The sequence below is a fragment of the Gopherus evgoodei genome, chromosome 9, assembly GCF_007399415.2.
Source record: "Gopherus evgoodei ecotype Sinaloan lineage chromosome 9, rGopEvg1_v1.p, whole genome shotgun sequence".
NCBI lineage: Eukaryota > Metazoa > Chordata > Testudines > Testudinidae > Gopherus > Gopherus evgoodei.
This window is the reverse complement of record NC_044330.1, coordinates 59,505,551-59,527,638: the sequence shown is the minus strand read 5'-3', so window position 1 is coordinate 59,527,638 and position 22,088 is coordinate 59,505,551. Positions and strand designations below refer to the sequence as shown.

Below are 22,088 nucleotides of genomic sequence, written 5' to 3'. Positions count from 1 at the left end.
AGCACTGCGAAGCAGGCAGCCAAATTCACCCCCCACCCTTGATATGTGGGTTATTCCTAAGGAGGAAAGTTTCGGAGACCAGCTTCGCCGCGGTTTGCTCTCGCGTTCCCCGAACCACTCTGCAAACCGCAGAGAAGGAGACCTGCTTGTTCGAGGAACGCGAGAGCAAACCAGGGAAGGAGACCAGCTTCGCCGCGGTTTGCTCTCGTGTTCCCCGAACCACCCTGCAAACCGCAGGGAAGGAGACCTGCTTGCTCGGGGTTCGGGGAACGCGAGAGCAAACCGGGGAAGGAGACCAGCTTGATTACCAGAGGCTTCCTCAGGTATGCTGGGATACCTGCTTATTCCACGGAGGTCAAGAAAAGCGCTGGTAAGTGTCTACACTTGATTACCAGCGCTGGATCACCAGCGCTGGATCCTCTACACCCGAGACAAAACGGGAGTACGGCCAGCGCTGCAAACAGGGAGTTGCAGCGCTGGTGATGCCCTGCAGATGTGTACACCTCCTAAGTTGCAGCGCTGTAACCCCCTCACCAGCGCTGCAACTTTGTGATGTAGACAAGCCCAGAGAGTCTCTGAGCTCTGCTGATGGCTTTGAATCCAAAAGCCAAGCCTGTGTTGATGCAAATTACCTAACTGATAAAGAAAGGTGAGAACTGCCAGCACAAAAGCAGCTGCAAATAAAGAACATACCTGGTCAGCAAACAAATTGCCTACATAAAAGGCATGGTATAACAAGATACCTTTAATAGATTTGATGCTAATGTTACTGTTAATATTAAACATTAAAATAACTTTAATGTTAGTAAGTACCCCTGTAACAACTTGTAGTGTGTATAATTTTTGGAAAAATCCTTTAAAGTAATACGGTAATGATGCTTCTCAGCTATTACCTGTGAATAAACTTAAAGCTTAACACAGCAGGAAAAATATTACAAACTGAAATGTTTAAAGTGTGCTGGTGGATAAAACAAATGTATGCAAAGCTAAAGCCACAGGCCCAAATCACCTCCCATTATTTTCTATTATGTGGACTAAATAAGAAGTGACACTGGCGATTAATAATCTTAGTGTCAAAAGGGGGATATATAGGAGCAGGATTTTATAATGTCCCATAAGAATTAACGTATAATTTGATTTCATCCTGCTAGCCACCTTTTTTAAATAGCAGAAAGAAATGACCCACTGGGACTATAAGATTCTGTTTTCCCATATGCATTAAAAATTGGGCCCTCTCTAACTCTTTGTTTTAAGATTTAGGTAGTAAGAGACAGGATTCTCTATTGTGTCTGTTAAGTAAATTAGAGAAACATTGAAGGCCTGGGTCTCAATGTAAATTGTTTTGGTTATTAATTGTAAAACTTAGCAAGATTTAATTTGCAATGCTTTTTTGCTCAATATAAAATACTACTGTTTATATTCTCAATCTATTTGTGTGAATGAGGAATGTACGCATCAGGAAAAGATAAGGTGTGAAGGCCATTGTTATAGCCAGAGTTAAGGAAGAAGTAGTAAAGAGACTTAAAGAACATCAAAGAATCATCAGGCACTGCTTACTACCCCAGCAGCTGTTAAACTGTCTGGCATCTCAGGGTATGGCTACACTTACAGTTCCGCAGCGCTGGTAGTTACAGCTGTGTTCGTACAGCTGTGTAGGGCCAGCGCTGCAGTGTGGCCACACTGACAACTACCAACGCTGCAGTGTGGCCACATTTGCAGCACTTGCAGCGCTGTTGGGAGTGGTGCATTGTGGGCAGCTATCCCACAGAGCACCTCGTCCCATTTTGGCGCTGTGGCTTGTGGGAAGGGGAAGGAAATGTGCGGGTCTTTCCGCTTCCTGTTCCAACGCCCCGTGGTGCTTTGCTACACATTCCGAGCAGTTTGGCGGCATTGTGAGTTTGCAGCGCGATTTCTGAGATTTCTGTTACAAATGGAGCCTGAGCTGCTGAGGACCTTGTTGATGAATGTTGCCAGCACATCACGCATGGCAGTGGAGCTATTCCTTCAGCTGCAAAGTGACAGTGAGGAGTCAGACGATGATATTGAAACGCCTGATGCTTAAGACACTCAATTGCTTGTGGCAGTAACAGACGTGCTCAGCACCGTGGAACGGCGCCTTTGGGCTCGGGAAACCAGCACTGAGTGGTGGGATCACATCGTCCTGCAAGTCTGGGATGACGAGCAGTGGCTGCAGAACTTTCGGATGAGAAAAGCCACTTTCATGGGACTGTGTGCTGAGCTCGCCCCTACCCTGCGGCGCAGGGACACGAGATTGAGAGCTGCCCTGCCAGTGGAGAAGCGGGTGGCTATTGCAATCTGGAAGCTGGCAACTCCAGACAGCTACCGATCGGTGGCGAACCAGTTTGGAGTGGGAAAGTCCACCGTTGGAATGGTGCTGATGCAAGTTTGCACAGCCATTAATCGCACCCTGCTAAGAAGAACTATGACTCTGGGAACGTGCAGGACATTGTGGATGGCTTTGCACAAATGGGTTTCCCTAACTGTGGAGGGGCAATAGATAGGACGCATATTCCTATTCTGTCACCACCCCACCTGGCATCAGAGTACGTTAATCGCAAGGGGTATTTCTCCGTGATTCTGCAAGCGCTTGTGGATCACCATGGGCGTTTCACTGACATTTACTCAGGATGGCCTGGAAAGGTGCACGATGCACGCATCTTTCGGAACAGTGCCCTGTTCAGGAAGCCGAGGGCCAGGACTTTTTTCCCAGACCGCAAGATCACAGTAGGGGATGTCGAAATGCCCACTGTGATCCTTGGAGACCCTGCTTACCCCTTAATGCCTTGGCTTATGAAACTGTATAAAGGGAAGCTTGACAGGAGCAAGGACCGGTTCAACTACAGGCTGAGCCCATGCAGAATGACTGTGGAGTGTGCTTTTGGCCATTTGAAAGCCCGCTGGAGGTGTCTTTATGGGAAGCTAGATTTGGGGGAAAGCAGCATCTCCACTGTTATATCCGCATGCTGTACCCTCCATAATATTTGTGAAGGGAAGGGTGAAAGATTCAGTGAGGAATGGACCTCTGAGGTTCGATGCCTAGAGGCTGAATTTGCACAGCCAGAGAGCAGGGCTACTAGAGAGGCCCAGGAAAGGGCTTCAAGGATTAGGGATGCCTTAAGGGAGCAATTTGATGCTGAGAGCCAACAGTAATGTTTGGTGCCTTTGCTGTGCTCCTTTCTACCTTGGGGTACAGTATTTACCACTTTCTGCAATAATAAAAAGAATTGTAAAAGCCATAAAATCCTTTATTCAAAGTACAGTACATAAAAGTCCAGGGGGGTTAGGGTGGTGGACTGTACATTCAGAGGTTTGAATATGTCCTGTTTGGATTGCTGTTCAATGTCTGCTGCACTTCAGGATTACTATGCTGCAGAGTAATGGGGGTGGAGTGCACAGGGTAAGGATTGTAGTTATCAGGGCTGGTAGGTGATCGTACAGGTGTTGGGGGCAGCTGGGGGTAATAAACTGGCTGCTGGAGAAAGGTGTTTTGTGCAAATACTAGGGAACAAGAAAGAGAGCTTTGGGAGGGTTGTGGGTTACCACAGTACAGATCTGCCTGCATGGCTACGAGAGACTCGAAAGAGTCAGTTTGGCAAGCCAGGAGGCTTATCAGGTGCTTTGAGGTTTTTTTGGTAGCCAATTCCTTTTTCCTGCTTTGTGTTTGCCTCCACTCATACATTTTCTCTCTCCATTCCTGCGTCTTCCTACTTTCTCTGTTGTAGTGATTCATAACTGCTTTGATCAATTCTTCTTTTGATTTTCGTGGATTTTTTCTCAAGTTCTGCAACCGACGTGAGGCCGGTGATCCGGCTGCATTAGTCAAGGTCACTAAAAAAAACAGATAGAAACATGTAATACACAGAGGCTACATTATTTATTATCACACAGTGAAGGAGTTTGTAGACTTTTTGTAGCATCATTCCCACATACCTAACATAACACAGAGAGGCCAGGGAAGCGAAGGCATGGCGAGCAATGGGGTGAGTGTTTCTGCCCCGACTTCACCTGGGAGGGGGAACTGACTGATGGCTCACTGGGGTTTATCTGCACTGGGTAGAGGAGGTAGCTGGTGGCCTGCACAGGGGACAGTAGGGAACATGAAGCTGGCGACCTGCTGGCGGGGAGGGGGGCGGTCCATGGAACTGCCGGCCTGCTGGGGGGGGGGGGGAGGGGCGGAACGCACCACGGTGCTGGCGACCTGCTGGTGGGGTGGGGGGGAGGACCGGAACGCACCACGGTGCTGGCTACCTGCTGGCGGGGGCGGGGGGGTGCCGCGAACCTGGCGCCCTGCACTGAGCAGTATCCCTAAATTCTCAACAGGGTTTCCTACTGCCAGATATATCACTGCTGCGTGTTACCTGGGAAGAGAGGGAGGGTCTTCTACAGCAATGTGGATTACGCCCTGGCCCCTATGCAGCTTGCCTGTGTGCAGCCATGGTCCCTCCACCCCTCGCTGCACAGTGGATCGGACGAGTTAGCCTGACCGGGACAAGGACCACGGTGGCTCTCCCTATAAACTTGCGAAAGCACATTGCCCACGCTCTGGCTGCAATTTTTCAAGAGATTACAGAGGCCGATTACAGAGACGTGATAAGAGCAAATCAATGGGCTATTCCACGTTTAGGCATGCATGCAGGCAGCCATAACCCAAACCGTCCTCTCCCAAAACATAAAATCTGCTTACCCCGAGCACGCTCCTCTGCTTCTTCTTCACCAGCAACTTTCCGCTGCTGCGACTGGTTAGCCTCCTCCTGGCTTGAGAAGAGCTCCTGGCTGCATGCCTCCTGGGACTCCAGGGTGTCTCCCTCCACCCCAGTAGCCTCACTCTCGGCTTCCTCTACACCCTCCCCCACTTCTCCCTGCTCTGAACTCTCCATCGTGCTCCTAGGATTGGCAGTGGGGTCACACCCAAGTATGGCATCCAGCTCCTTGTAAAAACGGCAGGTCATGGGGGCAGCTCCTGAGCGACGATTTCCCTCACAGGCTTTGCAATAAGCACTGCGCAGCTCTTTAATTTTTACCCTGCACTGCAACGTGTCCCGTTTATGGCCCCTTATCAGCAAGGACTTTGATATCTGCCCATAGGTATCATAATTTCTCCGGCTGGAGCGCAGCTGTGCTTGCACAGCTTCCTCACCCCGAACACTGATGAGGTCCTGCAGCTCAGGACTGTTCCATGCTGGGGCTCGTCTGGGGCGTGGAGGCATGGTCGCTGATTGATTGATTGCACTCCACACCTGGCTGAGCAAACAGGAAGGGGATTTTTAAAATTCCCTGGGCATTTAAAGGTGGGGTCAGCTGAGCCCAGGGCAGTGGAGTGTGCAAGATTACCAGAGAGGCTTAAAAGGTATGCTGGGATACCTCCTTATACCCCAGAGGTCAATAAAAGCACTGGTGGGGTCCACACTTGCTGACCAGCGCTGGATCACCAGCACTGGAATCGCTACACCTGAGGCACGACCGGGTGTACAGCCAGCGCTGCAACCAGGGAGTTGCAGCGCTGGCCGTGCTTTGCAAGTGTGGCCACATCCTGAGTTGCAGCGCTGTAACCCCCTCACCAGCGCTGCAACTCTCCAGTGTAGCCAAGCCCTCAGAGTGGATACATGCTTCGCAGTGTAAGAATGCATCACCCTCAGTGAACCAATCACCACCTCAGGACCACGCAGAGTCAATTTTGACTCTAGAAGAAGACGTAGAGGAACAGCCTGCAATACCTTACAATCTACATTCTCATAAGGGTTGCCAGAAGCAGACGACTACATAAAGCAAGGCCCAAGAAGAAGTAGTAGTGACCCTAGCGCCTGCTGCCTGGTGGACATAAAACTGTGACTGCAGTTCCCTCAGTTGAGGTTGTCAGAACCAGAAGGGCCCTGCCTCCAACATGCACCTCTGGTGGTGCCTGTTCCTCGGCTATTGGTGTCTTAAGGTCTGGGGAGTCCACAATGACAATTCTTTTATCCAGCAGCAAGTGTGGATAGCTCAGACCCTTATTATTTCTAAATGCTGGGTCTGCAGCCACATCCCAGCCCACTCTCAAACTGGTGTCCTGTCCTGGCTATCCCCCTCAATTCCCCAGACCTCACTGGAGGACCTTGTCCGTTTAACACAATATTGAACAGTAATGACACCTGGGAAGAGGCTATTGGCAGTTCCTTTATCCCATTTGGGGGAGTAATACACCAGGCAAAAAGGCTCCTGAGGTTACAAGCAGTAGTTAAAATAATGGCAAATAAAACCGGAGAAAGTTTAAGAGCCCTGGCCAAAGAAACAGGGGCGATCCGACAGGTGGCCCTCCTGAACCGTCAGGCATTGGAGATAGTGCTGGCGGCCAAAGGAAGGACCTGTGCTCTCATTGGAAAACAATGTTATCTGTTTATACCTGACGATACCAATGAGGTAATAGATCGCGCTAGCCACTTAGAACAAATCACATATCTTCCCCGTGAAGAGCCGAGTTCTTTACAGAAGTGGCTAAGTAACCTGTTCAATTTCTCTAGCATAGGAAACTGGTTGTTTCAGGGAGCCCTAACTATCCATACTATTTGTATGCTTTCAGTTAATCTCCTGTTGTATCCAGAATTGTGTCACCCAGGTGACTGCCCCAAAACAGAGTGCTAATATAATGATTTTGAATATCACTGATGAACAAAGAGATAAGCAATGGTTAATTTGTGGAACCCAGTAATTGTTGGTCATGGCGTGTGCTTGACCAAAAGGAGGGACTGAGAAAGCAGAATGAATTACATTGTGAAAATAGAGGATTAAAGAAATGTCTGTACTTTTAAGCAAAACTGTTGGAATGCTGCAATCCAGGTGTCAGGAATACAGACATTAACATAGAACAATTGCACTGTTTAAGGGCAATTGGTGAAGTATTAGCCTTAGATCGATAAGAGTTAGTAAGGAAGTAGGATATGCATGCTGTGCCCCAGGTGAATTTTACTGTTTTGCTTTCTTTGTCCCTTTGTCTAATTCCCGCTCTTTTATCTGTATAAATAAGACTGTTTGGGTTTTGCATGGCCACTCACATTATCTGGATGTTATTAGCAGAGTGCTGTGCTAATAAAAGAGAATGGTCTGACAAACTGTGAGTCCTGAGTCTAACTTTGACACATACAAACATTAAATTTACACCAGAGATTTGTGAAATGGAAATTCAAGTAGGAAAGCTGGCCCACAAAGATTAAATGATTTGGCTTAGACTACTGAGTCACAGCGCAGAACTAGGATTTAAAATTCAGAAATTTATGGCTTCCAGGCCCAGGTTTAGTTCATTAGACCACAGAAAGGGTCTATTATCCAATTTTTTATTCCATTTCATCATTAAAATAGAAAAGTTAATGTTAAAAAAGTGTTAAAAACTAATCAAAGTTCACGTTCTTTTCAGACGTGCATCAAGGCTGAATTTTGCACTCCATTCTGAACGCACAACTCCTAGACACCTTAGGAGTTGCAAAACATATCTGAGAGCCAAAGAAAATGTTCCCCCTACACCAATACAATCCTTTAAACTGCTGTAACAGGCCTGATACTTAAAGTAATATAGTATCTGTAGGAAATGCCAAAATTAAACACATTGCATCCATCTTTACCTACTTGTTGAATGAAATCAACAAGGCAATGAGGTTAGAGAGCCAGCAGCAGAGACTCCCCATATTGCCTAGGTTGTAGCTAGTGATATCTGCATTGAGTAGTAAACAGTTTTAAAAGTCTACAATAATTATTGAATTAGACCTTAAAGAACTACAAGGCTTCAGGATGAATTGGTGTCTCCAGAGTTCTATCAACAGCATTATATTAACAGAGCAAGAGCTAGGATCAACAGTCAGGTAGTTAGAAAGTACAATTCTTAGGCAATAGATGCCAACATTGAAACAGAACCTGGAGCAGAAGGTACAGAATAAAACTTTAGCTTACAATTTAGTTTTTAAATGCAAAGAGTTATGAGTTTACTTTTTTTTTTTTTAGACTTAGCACTTTAAACATTAACTTGTATTTTTATCAGCTCGCTCATGTGTGAATTACACTGATACAGAAAAAATGCACTAGACATTACATCTCCAAACGTGAGAATTTTAAACTAAAAAAGACTGAATCCTGGCACTCGTGGACTGTTTGGAAAATGAGTTCCATTTGCAGTCTCTGTAAAAAATGGCAAGAATCCCACCTCTTACTACCTCAAACCGTAGTAGCATACGTACAATTTCTAATGGATCAGGTCATCTCCTGCAGTAGCAGGTGTCTTGAATCTGTGAGTGAGAGGAGAATGGAAAAGAGGCTGCACTGGGCTGAAAAAGGAAAGATCTCTAACTACTAGTAGCAAAGAGGAAGCATTGGCATGTCCAAGTTCCTTGTCCCCAATGGGAAAATACTCTCTAGCTCACATGGTCCTTTCCTACATGTGGATGGTAGCAGAGAGATGACCCAAGGCTGTGTAGTGGTGATGGGCCAAAATGGAACAACCCTCTATGTGGCTACTGTGGGAAACAGAATCCCATGGTGGTTGAAACAAGTCATGCTGGTGGTGATGCTGGGTAAGGCAGCAGCGGGGAAGGCTATTTCCCAGGGTTGCAGATGGGGCTCCTCTCTCCTGTGGATTGTTGCAGTAGGTGTATGAGGTTAATTTCTCTAGTAACGCTTGGTGAGGGTTTCAGGCTATATGAGGGAGATAGCAACAGATCAGTGAAGGTGCAGTTAGTCTCTGTGGAGATAGCAGATGGTGCAGAGATGCCATAGAGATGGTAGCTGAAGGTGGATAAAGCCTATCTCCCTGGTGATACTGTCGGGGGGGTGGCGGTGCTCAGAGTCCCACTGAGGCAGCAGCAGGTGGGTGGGGCAGGCCTCTTTCTGGTGGGAGACTGACTCCCCTATGGAAGTGGCAGCAGGCAACTGAAGCTAGTCTGAGTGGGGGTACTCAGGCCCCCTGTCCAGAGGGGCTGATCATCTCTTGAAGCACCAGGTGGAGCAGGTGGTTCTGCTCTGGGCTGAGCAGTGGCCAAAGCTCAGCCTGCAGCACTTTGAGTGCCTCCAGGTCCTTCTCCTGACAGGCCATGACAGTGGACTGCAGCAGGAGGAAGAGGCCCGGGGGCAGGTACCCTGCCTGGGGGAGCTGCCCAGCTCCCAACCCACTCTCAAAGGCCTCCCAGCAGTATTTCTCCAAGGTCTGGGCATGCTCGGGCAGCAGCTTGGGGAGCGGTGGCTGGAGCAGCAGCAGGAGCAGCACCCGAGATACCTCGCAACGCACCAACATCTCCAGGAAGGCACCGCTGGGTGGGCTGGGCCCAGCCTGGGCTAGCAGCTGCGCCTGAGTGAGCACAGCCAGCGCTCCGTCGTAGTCACGGGTGAGCAGCAGACAGGAGGCCAGCTCGCCGAGGCAGTGCAGCGCCTCCAGGGGCAGCTCAGCGGCCGCCAGCAACTCGGCAGCGCGCTGGAAGTGCGGGGCGGCCTGGCCGGGCTGCTCCATGTCCCGCAGCGCCGAGCCCAGCTCTAGGCAGAGCCCGGCCGCCAGCGCCGGCTGCCCCAGTTCCAGGTGCAAGCGGGCGGCGAAAGCGAAGCAGCTGTGCGAGGCCTGCAGATGCTCGCCGAAGCCGCCGCTCAGGCTCAGCCGCTGCTGCAGGTCCCGCTCCTGGCGCAGGAAGAGGCGCGCGGCCTCGGTCAGGGCCTGCGCCTCGCCGGGCCCGTGGAAGAGGCTCTGGGCGCAGCGGGCCACGGCCAGCTGGCACCAGGCGGCGTAGGGAAGGCTCTCCTGGGCCCGCAGCTCCCGGGCCAGCAGCCCGAACTGCTCCGCCGCTTCCGACACGTTCGGCTTCCGCAGGAACCGCTTCCGCAGCTTGGCCGACACCAGCCGGTACCGCGCCAGGAAGTCCCCGTCCCAGCCCCCGCCGGCGCCGGCCGCCCCCAGCACCCCAGGGCCGGCCGGGCCCGAGCCGCCTGCCGCCGCCATCCCCGCACCGACTTTCACCCGGAAGTGAAACCGTCGCGTTCCAGCCAATGGGCAGCCGCCTTAGCGGAAGAGGCTGCGCGCGACCCCGTCAGGGAAGGGGCGTGGCTAGCGAGAATGCGCTCCACCCCCTAGGGCAGGCGAGAGGCGGGGCTGATATTTCCGCGGCTCCTGGGATCGGAACGGGGGGGTTGGGCTCCCCCTTGCGCAGGGAGGGGCTGCAGGGGGGCTTGGCTCGGCTCCCTGGGGAGTGAGGCGGAACAGGGGTGTGGTAGCCCAACCTGTCGGGGAACAGCCCCAGATCCTTGCAGCCCAGCTCATCGGCCCTGAAACCCCATCGTGGGCCCAGGGCGCATGTCCCAGCCCCTCCGAGCTACAGCATCACCGTTCCACAGTGACACAGGCAGCCCACGGGCTCGGCGCTGGGCAGGCCCCACAAACCAGGGGCACACGTCATCTGGGACAAGGGCTAGCTCCCCAAATGCGCCAGCATACTCAGCCGCACATCCAGCCCTCCCTGCCTCACCTCAGAGCCTTCATTAATGTGTATCCATTCACAGAGTCCAAGCCTAGGCTAGTGGCCTCCCAGCGACATAAAAACGGTCCAAAGAGGCTACCAGCTCCCAGCACATCAGAACAAGAGGGTAGCAAACAACAAAGTTTCAGAGTGGTATCTGGGTTAGTCTGTATCCGCAAAAACAAAAACTCCTTTGAGGGTGCAGGTTTTGCAAAGGGAATGCCGCACACGCTGTGTTTTGATCCAGTCACCACTGAAGGGCTCTGATTAACGCCAGCAGAAGTGTGACGACCTTGTCTAGCAGGTTATGACCTGGTATGTATATCGATGCCAGTCATAATTAGAGAGGCTGCAGTCTGAGTCATTTATGCTGCACCACATAAGTGCAAGAAGCCATGTGCCCCAGGAGCTTCAGGCAGCACCTTGCTATGATGGTGAGTACACTTTCAGGCCATTTGTGAGAGCTGCAGTGTCCCTGAAACAGTTCTCCGGCAGGGAGGCCCTTGCCTGTTTTGAGTCAAGAACCGCTCCTATAAATTTATTCCTCTGAATGGGCATGAAAGTGGACTTGTGTTTGTTGTCCAGGAGACCTAAGTTCCTGAAAATGGACTGTGCGAAGTATATGTGTCCTTCCACTAGTTCTTTGGACTGACCCTGACCAACCAGTCATCCAGGTAGGGGAAGAGTTTCACTCCCCCTTTTCCTAACTGAGGCTGCTACCACCGCCATGCGTTTCGTGAATACTTTCAGGACTGTTAGCAGGCCAAAAGGGAGCACTGTGAACTGATAGTGATTCTGGTTTACCACATATGGAAGGTATTTTCTGTGGCCTGGGAAGACGCCTATGTGAATGTATGCATTCTTCAAGCTGAGGGCGGCATACCAGTCCCCTGGATCTAAGGAAGGAACAATCGAGGCTAGGGAGACCATGTGGAACTTCAGCTTCTTCATGAACTTGTTGAGAGTGTGAAGGTCTAGGATGGGTCTGAAATCCACATTGGACTTTTGCATCAGGAAGTAGCAGGAGTAAAACCCCTGGCCTCTTAGCTCCATGGGAACCTCCTCCACTGCCCCGACCCTTAGGAATGACTGCACCTCCTGGGTCAGGAGATCTTTGTGAGAAGGGTCCCTGAAGAGGGACAGGGAAGGGAAGTGGGAAGGAGGGGAAGAAATAAACTGCAGGTATATCCCACTTCTACCATTTGAAGCACCCATCGGTCGGAAGTGATGTTGGCCCATACCAGTAAAAGCTGGACAAACGGTCCACAAACATAGAAGTGACATCAGTAGTGAAAGTAAGATAAAAAAACTTACCAGGCCCCTGAAAGGGGCAAGGCCTTGGGCAGAAGGGGTGGAGCTGAGGGTCGGCATCCCCCAGCCAGCCCTTCCGCGCAGCCAGACCCGTGCTGTCTGGGGCTCTGGCGGTGATTTAAAGGGCCCAGGGCCCACTTTCACCTCTGGGTGACATCCAGGTTATGGACTGGTGCATCATCCTTGGGCGTACCTTCAGTAGTTTTGCTTATTGCCCGTTAATTGTTTCGTGGACGCAGACATTGAGGCTGATGAGGAGTGAGGGTTTTGTCTCTTTCTGAAGCCTTTATTCGTTTGTCGACCAAAGTATTGTCTCTGCTGGTGCTGTGGCAGGTAAAAATGGTGCATGGGCTGAGGTTTGTAATGCTTCCGGGATGGGGCTGGAGGGGAGGGGAGGGGCTGGAGTGTGAAGGCCCAATGACTTCAGCATCACCCTCGAATCTTTTAGACTATGAAGCCAGGCATCTGTTTGTTCTGAGAAGAGGGACTGTCCCTCGAATGGTAGGTCCTGTAATGTCTGTTGGACGTCATGGGATAGGCCAGATGACTGAAGCCAGGAGCTTCGTCTTGTTAACCTCCCCATGGCCATCGCATCCACGGCATCTAAGGCCACCTGGAGGGATGCCTTGGCTATGGCCTTGCCTTCGTCTGCCATGGCAGCAAACTCTGATCTAGAGTCCGATGGTAGGAGCTCCTTAAACTTCTGCATGGCTAACCAGGAATTAAAGTCATACTTGCTGAACAGCGCCTGGTGATTCTTAACTGGAGAACCCCCGTGGAGTATATTTTCCTCCCTAAAAGGTCCGGTTTCCTGGCCTCTTGCCTTGGGTGACGGTCCCTGTTCCCCTTGCCTTTTCCTCTTGTTGGCTGCAGCAACAACCAGGGAACCCGGCGAGGGATGAGTGTACAGGTATTCGTATATCTTGTGGGGTATGAAGTATTTTTTCTCCACTTATTTAGCTCTACCAAGGCCAGGGCTGACTCTGTTTATCTCCTCTACTTGGAGGTTGAGGTTCTGAGCCATCCAACGCAAGAGCTCCTCGTGAGCCTTGTAATCATCTTGCATCGGGGCTATGGTCATACTTGCTACTGCCTCATCAGGCGAAGATGACGAAGAGGCTTGTACAGTTACTGGACTCTAGGCTTATTTTTCAGGTTAATGTGAATCCTTATGCTATAATGGGTTAATGTTATGATGTTTGCATGCTGCTTATGCACATGTATGGTTTTGGATGCCATCTTGTTGGCATCGCCATATTGAATAGGGCTAAACAACAGCCCTTCTCTACTGAACTTTTGTGTCATAGAGGTTATATATATAAGGATGCTGCGCCCATCAATGGTGGTTGTCTGCCATAGAGGCAGCCTGTGAACCTGTCATTTTGCACATGCTTCGAGAGTCAACATCATCAGCATCACTCACTTGCAAACCATCCATGAGGATCCTGAGCATGTCCTGAGCTATACCATCTGCTCCATCTCAGCCAGGTTCTGTGTTTCTCCTGCAAACTCCATCTTAAGGCAGTGGAAGGTCCGGAGCCCAACAGCGGCTGCAGGGACTAGGTTCCCGATCAGCTGTCCACTGTTCACTTGTCAGTCATTGCCATCACCCTGCAAGTATAAAAAGGACTCTAATTAGGGATACCCAAAGTTTCCTAAGGGTTAATTTGGGAGCTGGGCTTCAGACCCAGCCAGTTATGACCATTGTGCTGTTTTACTGTTTATTTTTTCTCCCCCTTAACTGTGTTCACTTTCCCCAAATAAATAACACTTTGTTTGCACCTTAAACTTGGGTTAAGTTTTACTTACCAGGAGGGCTGGGTGGGGTGTGAGGGATTTTATTTTATCAGGTGATAGATACTGGATGCTGGGGCCAAATCACAATCTTTTAATTTAGTTTAACTTTTGTCATAATTTCTTCAGTACAACAGTACCTTTTACATCCTCTGGTGCCAGCAGATCACCCGTAAGTGTGACCTGAGAGTCTCGAACTTCTGCCCTGGAGAAGGAACCCCTCTCCGACCAGGACTGCAGGGGTGCCCTTGTCTCTGAGGCTGCTGAGTGTGAGTGTGAGTGTGGGAGCCCTGGGCCATGTGAGTTGTCCAAGGGGTTCACATCAGCCACTGGAGTGGCATCTGCCACTGGCCAGGAGGCCATGCTGCCAGAACGAGCCCCGGGGCCATGGCAGCAGATCATGTATGATTGGCCTGGAGTCCTCTCCCTCGCAAGATTTATGATTCCATCTGTGATTTGGAGCCTGAGGACCTGCTCCTAAGCGATCATGGGGTGCTGTGCTCTTTGGTGCTGAATAATGGTACCAAAAAGGAGAGTGATGCCACTGTGGGAGCAATGCTGTGATGGGAGTGGGGTGGTGATCGTAGAATCATAGAAGATTAGGGTTGGAAGAGACCTCAGGTGGTCATCTAGTCCAACCCCCTGCTCAAAGCAGGACCAACACCAACTAAATCATCTCAGCCAGGGCTTTGTCAAGCCGGGCCTTAAAAACCTCTAAGGATAGAGATTCCACTGCCTCCCTAGGTAACCCATTCCAGTGCTTCACCACCCTCCTAGTGAAATAGTGTTTCCTAATATCCAACCTAGACCTCCTCCACTGCAACCTGAGACCATTGCTCCTTTTTCTGTCATCTGCCACCACTGAGAACAGCTAAGCTCCATCCTCTTTGGAACCCCCCTTCAGGTAGTTGAGGCTGCTATCAAATCACCCCTCACTCTTCTCTTCTGCAGACTAAATAAGCCCAGTTCCCTCAGTCTTTCCACATAAGTCATGTGCCCCAGCCCCCTGATTATTTTTCTTGCCCTCCCCTGGACTTTCTCCAATTTGTCCACATCCCTTCTGTAATGGGAGGGTCCAAAACTGAACACAGTACTCCAGATGTGGCCTCACCAGTGCCAAATAGAGGGGAATAATCACTTCCCTCGATCTGCTGGCAATGCTCCTACTAATGCAGCCCAATATGCCCTTAGCCACCTTGGTAACAAGGGTACACTGCTGACTCATATCCAGCTTCTCATCTACTGTAATCCCGAGGTCTTTTTCTGCAGAACTGCTGCTTAGCCAGTTGGTCCCCAGCCTGTAGCAGTGCATGGGATTCTTCCTTCCTAAGTGCAGAACTCTGCACTTGTCCTTATTGAACCTCATCAGATTTCTTTTGGCCTAATCCTCCAATTTGTCTAGATCCCACTGGACCCTATCCCTACCCTCCAGCGTATCTACCTCTGCCCCCAGTTTAGTGTCACCAGTGAACTTGCTGAGGGTGCAATCCATCCCTTCATCAAGATCATTAATAAAGATGTTGAACAAAACTGGCCCCAGGACCGACCCTGCTTGATACTGGCTGCCAACTAGGCATGATGGGGAGCGGTGCCGCAATTCAGAGTGGTGGCAGGACCATGAGCTGTGCTGCAATTGCAACTGAGGCTGGGAGTGCATACAGCATTGCGAATGAGATCGGTGCTGTGGTGAGAAGTGATGCAGCTGTGGTGAGCACGACCACAGTGTTGAGCCTCTCGAAGATGAGCGAGACTGGGGGCGGTGTCTCACCATCTTTGCCGGCTTGCCCAAGAACGGTGATTGTCTTCTTGGAACCAGGCCCTGCGGTGCCTGAGCTGTCCAGGGGAGAGAGCAGTCCTGGGAGAGTCAGAAGGCTCTGCCCCTCCTCACATGCCTCTGGTATCGATGGTGCTCCTAGGGTCATGTCCCCCTCATGGCTTACCCTATGAGGGGAGTCCATTGGCACCAGACTTGACAGGTCCTCTGCTGGGTCTGAAGTCAATGGCTCCAGTTGAGATGTGACCGATTCGGAGTGGCCCGATGCGGGTCTTTCTCATGGGGGAACGCCCCCAGTCTGACTTTTTTGTCCTCTTCTTCGGCGCCAGAGATGGACAGCGGTGCCATGCTGTAGGTGCTGCCTTCTTGGTTTCCAGAGAGGTGTATCAGTGCCGGGAGGTGGCCACACTGGGTTTCTCTGATAGATGCCGACGTGCTTTTTGTCAAAGAAGCACTCGGTGCTGGGTCAGGTTGTTGCTCCGAAGAGGGGCACAGCACCGCCATCATGAGGAGGAATTTCAGCTAACTATCTGTCTTTTTCTTAGTTTTGGGTTTGAAATTCTTACAGATCTGGAACTTTTCTTGGATGTGACCATCTCTAGGCACTTCAAATAACTGTCATGGGGATCTGTTATTGGCATGTGTTTGCAGCATGCCACACACTGTTTGAAGCCCTGGGACCAAGGCATGCCCTGGAGACCGGGCAGGCTAGCCCCACAGGGCAGGAGTTTACAAGTATTCTAACTATTAACTAACTATTTACACTTATTTACAATTTATTTGCAGGAAGAAGATCACTATGGGGTATTGCTTGGTGAGCAAGAGATAAGAGTGGAAAGAAGGAACTGAGGAGGCAATGGGCAGGTGCCTATATGCTGGACCATGGAGGCGCCACTCCAGAGTCAACCTGACAAATACCATTAGGAGAAAAATGTCCTGCAACAGTACAGGCGATGCGCACACTCCTCTGTTGGAATGGACATGAGCAAGCACTCAAAGAAGAATCATAAGTAACATCTTGTCATTTTGCCAGTATCCCAGAGGGACCTCTAGACAGCAGTTTTTCTCATTAGCCAGAGAGAGTCAGTTCCAAACCTTTAATAGTCATAAACCTGCCTTATAGCATCTCATTTCCTGTTTGCAGACCTCTGCTCTCATTCCTAACTGCCATGGACCCCTTCCTTCCAGCTTTCCATCCTTTTTCCTGTTTCAAGGCATGTCAGCCAAAACAATCTCCTTTGCAGTTTGAATAGCACTGAGGAGAAAAAGATTAATTGCTTTGGGCCAGACTGTCCACCCCCTAGTCACAAGGGTGACCTAATTCCAGTGGGACTACCCATACAAGTAAGGCCAGGTCTACAGCTAAAAATTAACTTGATCTAGCTACATCATTCAGGACTGTGAAAAATGTTGCACTCTGGGCAGTGTAGTGAGGTCCACCTAATCCACACTGTAGAAGCAGCTAAGTGAATGCAAGGATTCTTCCACCTCTCAGAGAGGTGCTGGTTCCATGACCCCTTGCAACCCCATCCACTTTAAGCACACTGGCTGTCTGCAGGTAATGCTGAACGGAGTTCTCAAGAGAGTGTTGTCTGCTATTTGGCTGGGGATAATGGGCAGCCCTCTTCACTGTGAGCAGTGCAAGGCTGACTAGGTTTGCTGCGCTAGGGCAAGAAATTCTGGGTAGGTTTTGTAGATTGGCTGAAGGGAGAATCATTCAGGGAGGTTCCTCAGATTTCTCAGTGATACAGTAACCTCCAATGGAAACAAGATTGTGTCTTTGGTGACATTTAGCCTGCTCACTGGAAGGACTTAGTTATGCTGAATGCAGCTTGTGCTGACACACCCCAAGAGGGGGCCCAGAGATCTGCCCACAGGCTTCCTCAGCTTGTCTTCCCAAATGCTAGAAATGCTGCTATGAAGTGTGGTTTCCATGCTGGCCATCACATGTGGTAACTTGACCTAGTTTTGAGCGACTATAAATACAAATAGATAAAAAGACTAACTGAGTGAGAAGGGTGGGATGGGGCGGGGCTGGGCAGGGGAGCAATTATAACATTAAAGACCAAGTTTTCAAAACCACACACACAAATTTCAGGACACTCAGCGTTGCAAGGAATACATTAGGCACCCCAGAGAGCTGGTGTGGCTGATATTGCAGGCTCCTGGATAACTTCAGTGCACCCAGATGTCAGACCTGGAAAGTTTTACAGAATACATTTCTGTGCTGAGTTTCTACCACAGTCAGTGCAGAAATCAGGCTTCACTCAGTGTTCAGACTTTCTCTGAGATTTATCTCTAAGTTTTTTGATCTCGATGGGGTTTTCATTTGATCTGAAGAGCAGGAGCCAGCGCTGATATTGACCAGTGCAGTTTACAGAAATAGTGGGGACAACATCCTTGCACCACAGAGACAGGCAATGACAGGATGCAACTGTGGGGACTCTGTTATAGAGAAAGGGGTGGACGGGTGGCACTGGAGAGAGAGAGCGAGAGAGCACTCCATTGAACCTATCAGAGAGACAGGTCAGCATTTGATACCAGCACCCTATAGTACAGAAAGGCAAGTCAGGGTATGGCACTGTTAGCCATACACCCCAGAGAGCGATGGGTGGGCTATGGCAGCAGGAAGATCAGACAAGTCATGACTGATGACACTGTCACTGAGCATCAAGTTCAGGGTAGGCACGAAGGAATCAAATGCAACATAGAGCTCATGGACTTGTAGTGTGTTGGCAACACTTGGGTCTGTCCTCTCGTTCTATCGTTTTGAACTCTGTTCTCAAAAGCATCGGAATCCAGCACTCGTGACCTTTACTTCCACCAGTGATCTCATAGCAACTGACAAGCGGAAAGGCGTTAAAGGCAGAGCCGTCGTCCATTTCAGAGAATGCAGAGCACTCTGAGCTGGCAGTGCTGCTGGGGTTTCCTACTGCTGTGTGAGCAGGTTAGGAGCTGACTCACTCTTCAGAGCCACAATCCCCATGCCCCAGTCTCCGTTTTATGCTTCCTGCCCCTTCAGACCTCAAATACACACACCACAGCTCTGACGGTGATGCATCAATTCTCTGAAATGTCAAGGATCGGCTGGAGAGGGGGCCCAGGGCATCAATCAGATGTCATAGACCAGGCCTGATGGGAACACTGGGGGAGGAAATCATCCAAATAGCACAACAGAGATGCAGTGTGTTAGCAGTGAGCAAACCTAGACTCCGTGCTCAAAGCAGAGGGGGCCTAGAGAGTGGGTTGACTTTATACATCCTGATAGTGGGCGGGGGATGGTGGCCTAGACAGTGCTGGTGTTACATTGGTGGCCCTAAGCAGGAATATTTGGGGGGTCCCCCACAACACATGCTAATGATTAATAGCAGGGCCCCTTGAGCTGCTCAGGGGCCCAAAGCAATTGCTTAGTCTACTTCTGCCTAGCACTGGCGCTGGGCCTAGAAATGTACCAGCTGAGGGTCTGGCCTCACTATTTCTTTTACTCGTTTTAATTTAACCTGTGATTACTTTCATGGAGTGACCCTCCATGTGAATTATCTCATTTGAAAGCAGATTGCAGGAGCTGTAGCAACTGCCTGTCTTTCCTTCCCGCCCAGCCGTAAGAGAAACCTCACACCATCTTTATCTGGGTGCTGGTGCATGTTGTTAAGGCGAGACTTACAGAGGGTATAGTGCAAGAGCACTGCACTTGCAGTGGAAGGCTGTGCAGTCCAGTGGTTAAAGTAGGGATCTGAGAGTCAAGAGACTTTGGATTCAATTCTCCATTACCCTGCACCCGGGTTATAAAAAATCCAAATGGTAGCAATTTACATCCACTTTGCATAGGTGTAAGTGACTGTAAGAGGTAAAAGATGATGGCAAATCAGATCCATAGGTTCTATGCTTGAGTCTGCCACAGACTTTCTGGTGACTTACCTTGGTGCCTCAGTTTCCCCAGGTTTTAAATAGGGATAGCCCCACTGAGGGAGGCATATGTGAGGTTTCATTACTTGCCGTCCCTAGTGTGCTTGAAGCTGTTCCTGTGGTAGGTGAGAGGCTGTGGAACGCTTGTTGTTTTTCTCCTCCCCCACTTTCGCTTCCCTTCCCGGTACAGAGATTAGCATCTGCGTGGGTGAACGCAACCTTTGTTTATGAGCTAGAATCCAGCAAAGTGGAAATTGTATGCAGGGGAATTTGCTTATTTTAATATTGAATTTCATCTTGAGTCTGGAGGGTTCCAGAGCATCATTGGCTCATGAGGTCAGCTGGGCCCCAGAGCGTCTCCACAGCAGACTCTGCACTAGCAGCAGACCCTGTGTCCTGGTAACTGGGACCCCTTAAATACAGGCACTGAAACTTGGGATAAATTTAATCTAGGTGTTTTATTTATCCCTTTGGCACTAACTGTCCCCAGTCATGGACTGGGCTGAGTATAAAACCTGGCATGGGTTCTCTGAGGTGTAGCGTGCTGTGCTTCAAAGCAGCACCTTGGAACCCCAATATTCACCACTGCCATATAATTATGATCTGTTTGGCACAAAATATGCCTTGAGGTATTATTTTAAAAGGCTTGATCTGTGAACATTAATATCTTTTGGATAGTATGTGCTATCATTGTGTGGGAAATTATGCAGTTTTGCTGTGTGTGTGTGTGTTACTGCAATCTGTTGTAAGATTGGGAACACCCACAACCAGCCTTTCAGCTGCAACACTGGAGGAGCCAGACTTGCTGATAGCCCATTAAAGGAATACACACTCCCAGGAACTATCCCAGGAACCATATTCAAAAGAGACTTCTCAGAGATAGCACTTAGACCAGGAGTGGCCAAGGTGTTTTCTACAGGAACTGAAATTAGGAAGAGTGTTCAAATATACAGGGTGGGGTGAAGGCCAAAGAGGGATGAGACCACATGAGAGTGAAGGTAGGCTGTATGGCACCATAATAAAAAATAAAAAATGTTTCACGACCATTTTATTGGATTAAATCATGTTTTAAAATCATCATAGATATTGAAGTTGGCTACTCAAGCCTTCTATGAATCACTACATCTACATCCTTATTGGTTGCCTGTTGTAATTGTGCACAACTTTGTTAATGAACTACTTGAATACAGTGCATTAATCTTTGGTGGCTTCTTGTGTGTCCAGTACTTCCAGTCCTTCAAGATATGCTCATGATCAGGCAGAAGGCAACTTTTCAGAACACAAAATTATATTCAGTGAGGAAAAAGAACAATCAGCTATAGCTGTTGTGACTGGGAGTAGCAAGAGATGAATTCCTACTTCTCTCATCCAAGGAAACAGCACAAAGATTGGGTCAAACCACTAGAGATAATAAAGAAATCGAAGTCAAATCTTCATTTGTTTGCCATATGATATTCCACTCTGTGTTCAAATTCTCTATTCTGTCTTGACCACATGACAGCCCCATTGCTGGTAGCATCTCACTCCATTCAACTGTCAGTGTGTCATAAAACAGGCATCAGTAAAAGCTATGTAGAGGTTGAATAGAATCCAGAAGATGCTGTTGTAGATTTGTAAGAATCAAATCTGTGTACTTTTTCAGCTGGCTTAACAAACCCTTATCCTCTTCACTTAAGTATTCGGTATAAGTGCCTTCTTCATTAGTCAACTTCTGCAATGAAGTCTTTGTTTCTTCCAATAAATTTTCAATGGATCTCTCTCTGATTGATCCACGTGTAGCTTCTGTGTCTGGACGAAGACCTACTACTGTTGTAGCAGATGCCTGGAGGACATTGTTTAATGACCCAAGTGGTTTCAACAGTAGACTTACAAGAGAAAGAATGGCGATAGTTTTCTCTGAACTTATTAGCAAAAGTAGTCCACTAGCCTCACTACTTAGATCCATCCCTTCTCGGTAGATACTTTTCAAAGCCAGTAATCACAGTTGTAAGAATTTTAAAACAGCCAAGGATCAATTTTCCCAGGTTGGCCTAATTTGAACTTCAGTCCCAGTGTATCTCCTATGTTTTCCAAGACATTCGGTCCTTTTGGACTCTTGCTGAAAACAAAATATAATGAAGACATTAAATTTATGGCTTTTTAAATGTCTTTTGAAGAGTCTGCAGCTCGTACTAGTGCTAGTTGGAGTAAATGGCCTCTGCAGTGTGTATAGGAGAGATTAGGGTTACACTTTTCTCTGAGCTAAGCTTGTACTCCACTATGTCTTCCAGAGGAGTTTGCAGCTCCATCAAATGCACAAGCACCCTTCTGTTTGGGGTTTAATTTACAAGCATTTAATTCTTCTAAGATGTGGTTTGTCATAGATGTGGCCAATGTGTCTTCTACAACCTGAACATTTAGAAATGCATCTATTGGCCTGTCACTGACATCAAGATAACATACTCAATGACTTCATACTTGATGCCTATTTGCACTGGTGCGTTCATCAGCCATGTATGCACATTTTCTGAATGTGGTGAGAGAGTTCTTTACTTTTTCAACTGTGGGGTCTTTCACTGTTGCATTGCATGCTGGTTGTCAGTTGAGTTTCTTGCTGAAAGATAGTGAGCATTTGCCGGTCTTGTTCGGAACCACTGTCCAACTTCAGAATTAACAAGTGACAGTGGACTTAACATTGGCCTCCAATTTGGTTTGTGGTATCTCTTGCTTAAATAGAAAGTATTTCTATTTAAGCAAGAGATACCACAGCCATGTTTGTTCACATAAACCACGTTGTGTCTCTAGCATGCTTAACAGTACTTCTAGAATTGTCTTTGACAGTGACA

General features: G+C 49.0%; 1 protein-coding gene across 1 annotated transcript; it reads right to left on the bottom strand.

Moving 5' to 3' along the window:
* Nucleotides 1–7,286: 7,286 nt before the first annotated feature.
* On the bottom strand, nt 7,287–9,978 carry LOC115657353 (factor VIII intron 22 protein-like). The gene has a single exon (XM_030575073.1). The coding sequence runs from the start codon at nt 9,962–9,964 to the stop codon at nt 8,936–8,938; it is 1,029 nt and encodes a 342-aa protein (XP_030430933.1). The 5' UTR covers nt 9,965–9,978; the 3' UTR covers nt 7,287–8,935.
* Between the last annotated feature and the right edge of the window lie 12,110 nt (nt 9,979–22,088).